Source organism: Vicia villosa, unplaced genomic scaffold, assembly GCF_029867415.1.
Source record: "Vicia villosa cultivar HV-30 ecotype Madison, WI unplaced genomic scaffold, Vvil1.0 ctg.000010F_1_1, whole genome shotgun sequence".
Classification (NCBI taxonomy): domain Eukaryota; kingdom Viridiplantae; phylum Streptophyta; class Magnoliopsida; order Fabales; family Fabaceae; genus Vicia; species Vicia villosa.
In genome coordinates this window covers 1863781-1866384 of record NW_026704940.1, presented here as the reverse complement: position 1 = coordinate 1866384, position 2604 = coordinate 1863781, and the positions used below count along the sequence as shown (strand labels likewise).

At 31.3% G+C, this 2604-nt stretch overlaps 1 protein-coding gene across 1 annotated transcript; it reads right to left on the bottom strand.

The window, feature by feature from the left end:
* Positions 1-326: 326 nt before the first annotated feature.
* LOC131621712 (FCS-Like Zinc finger 8-like) lies at positions 327-2266 on the bottom strand. The gene is made up of 3 exons (XM_058892754.1): positions 1867-2266; positions 1037-1783; positions 327-801 (listed from the first exon to the last, which is right to left on the bottom strand). The coding sequence occupies exons 2-3, from the start codon at positions 1747-1749 to the stop codon at positions 705-707; spliced, it is 810 nt and encodes a 269-aa protein (XP_058748737.1). The 5' UTR covers positions 1750-1783; positions 1867-2266; the 3' UTR covers positions 327-704.
* Positions 2267-2604: the final 338 nt, after the last annotated feature.

Genomic DNA, 2604 nt, shown 5'->3' with positions numbered 1-2604 from the left:
ATTTAAACTAATATCCATACCACTGGATGTTTGTATAGAACTATCAACTGAAGTCAAAACTTTGAATCTCTTGAATATCAACAATTTTTGTGTTAAATCGATCGATTTATAAGTCGAGTTCAAAAATGTTAAAAAGTCTAAATATCTGTATAATCACTAAAATTCACTTTGACATTATGCATTTCATATGATATTATAATAGTATCACTTTGTTTTTATTGATATATGTGTCTAAAATTGTTTTATACTCTTGATGCATATCCATTATGGTTAGAGTACATGCAAAGAGGGGAATCTTTGTGAGAAATAATGAAAACCGGTCCCCATCCATTATAATAGGCAGCACCATCATTATCATAAGAGAAAAAGAAAAGACAAAATAACAATGTTTTCAATCACACATCATCTTCTGCTTCATCCGAAAACAATGGTGGCAAAAACCAAAAGCAATCAAATTAGTAGTCATCACTTTGAATTAACTCAACACCCTCTCTTATCTCTATTATTTCCATTGGAGAGCTCAAAAACAAACACACAAAAAAACAAATAAATACCCTTCAAAATGGACAAAAATAAAACTTATTTTTATTACAAAGAAATATACTATTACTATTACTACCAACCTAGTCATGATATCATAATGAGGAATAATAGAAAATTTGTTTCTTCACTTTCTCCTTCCTTGTTAATTATCATCCTCAAAATTAAGCATTAGTACTTTCATATTCTTCCGAACTTTCTACACCGTCTATCACCATTTCTCTGTGCCTGCATTCTTTACTGCAAAAAGCTTTCTCTCCTCTGAAAATTAAAACACAATTATAGTTAGAACATTTGTAATACCGGCACCTCAGGATAAAACTATGTCATGTGTATGACACTGACACGACACATGTAATTATCGTTCACATCAGTATCAATATCGTGTCTAGTGTCTGTACCAGTGATTCGTCTGGTGTCTGGTGTTTGTGCCAGTGATTCATAAGTAGTACTAATGCAAAATGCATAGAAAGGAAAACTTGGAAATGAAATTTACCTATAGATAAAGATGTCCTTTGTATGCTCAAGATGTTTCTTGCAAGTGTAACAAACTCCAAGGAAATTACCATAACATGAGTTAGATTTTGGTGGCAAACAACAATAACTCTCTTCAACAACATGATTATTGAATATATGGGTGGTTCTTGGATTAGGTCCATGAGATTTCACACAAGTATATTCTTCAGAAAGTTCCATCTCACTCAAAGACATTGAATTTGGCAAGTCTTTGGTTTTGGTTTCGGTTTCGGTTTGAGACCGAGATTCAATTGGAGAAAATATAGGAGAGGGCAAAGATGGAATTTTAACTCTAAGCTGTGTTCCAAACAAAACACTTCCTTTGTTTGGTTCAACAGAATCATTGTCATCAACTGAATCATCATTACCTATAAGAGCAAGACCAATGCTTCTTGATGAGAAATTTTTGTTGGAAACTGTTTGGATTTTCTTGTCATGAAAAAGTGATTTTCCAAAGGCATAAGGTGATAATAGTAATATTCTAGTGTCAAGAATTGAAGTTGGACTTTTCAAAGCTTCTGAAAGAGTAGTATTATTGTTGGTGGTGGTGAAATCTCTGAATAATTTTGGTGAATTAAATAGAGAGGGGATTGATTTTTTAGCACAGTTTTGATTATTGGAAGATTGTTGAGAACTGTGATCAGCCATTATATTTGGCTTAGTCACTGCTCTTGATCTATTTCTTAGCAGCATAATAATAAGTACTCTCCAAAAATAAAAAATTTCACTGCAAAAAAAATAATAATTAGATTCATAACAATAATAATAAATAAAAACTATATATTATATGAGTGATTAATTGAAACTCACCTTAGGAAAAGAAAAAAAAAATAGAGGGTGTTTTTCTTTTTGTCAATTCTCTTGAGTAATAAGAAAAAGTAGTGAAAGACATGTGAATAATAGAAGCTCTGCCATGTTATGTACTGAATTGTTGTTGATCAAGGAACAGTTTTGATACTTCACATGACAAAGAACAAAGTGCAACTTTAGAATCTTTTCAGCAATCTCTATGAATACTAGCTAGCTGTTTTTTTTTCTGCTTATTTTGATCTAGTTCTGCAAAGTTTGTAATTGTTTAAAAAGCATTGGGGGGTGAAGCTTTGAACTTAAGAGTTGGGAGAGAGAGAGAGAAAGAGAAAGAGAGACGTGTTTGGATTCATATGCCAGTTATGTGTTAAATGGAAGAGAAGCAAAAGGTGTCGTGTGCATGAAAATCAAACGGTATTATTACTTTATATATGCTAAAATATGTATGTATTGCCATGTGTATAATAGATATTTATCATTAATTTGAGTTTATATTAAGAGCTTAATGTGTATAACTTTTTTTATTTTCTTGTTTAATATAGATTGTTATAACGGTTAGAATTTAGAACTACACACATACATAAAAGATAAAGAGAATGTAGAAGTAATTTGTGTGCATTGTACTTTATAATCGCATTCAAGTTTTATTGTGTTACATTTGAACTAAATTGAAACCCGCGCGTTGCACGGTTGTACGCCAAATGAATTTAGACATAGATGCATTGAAATTAACGTTGGGTT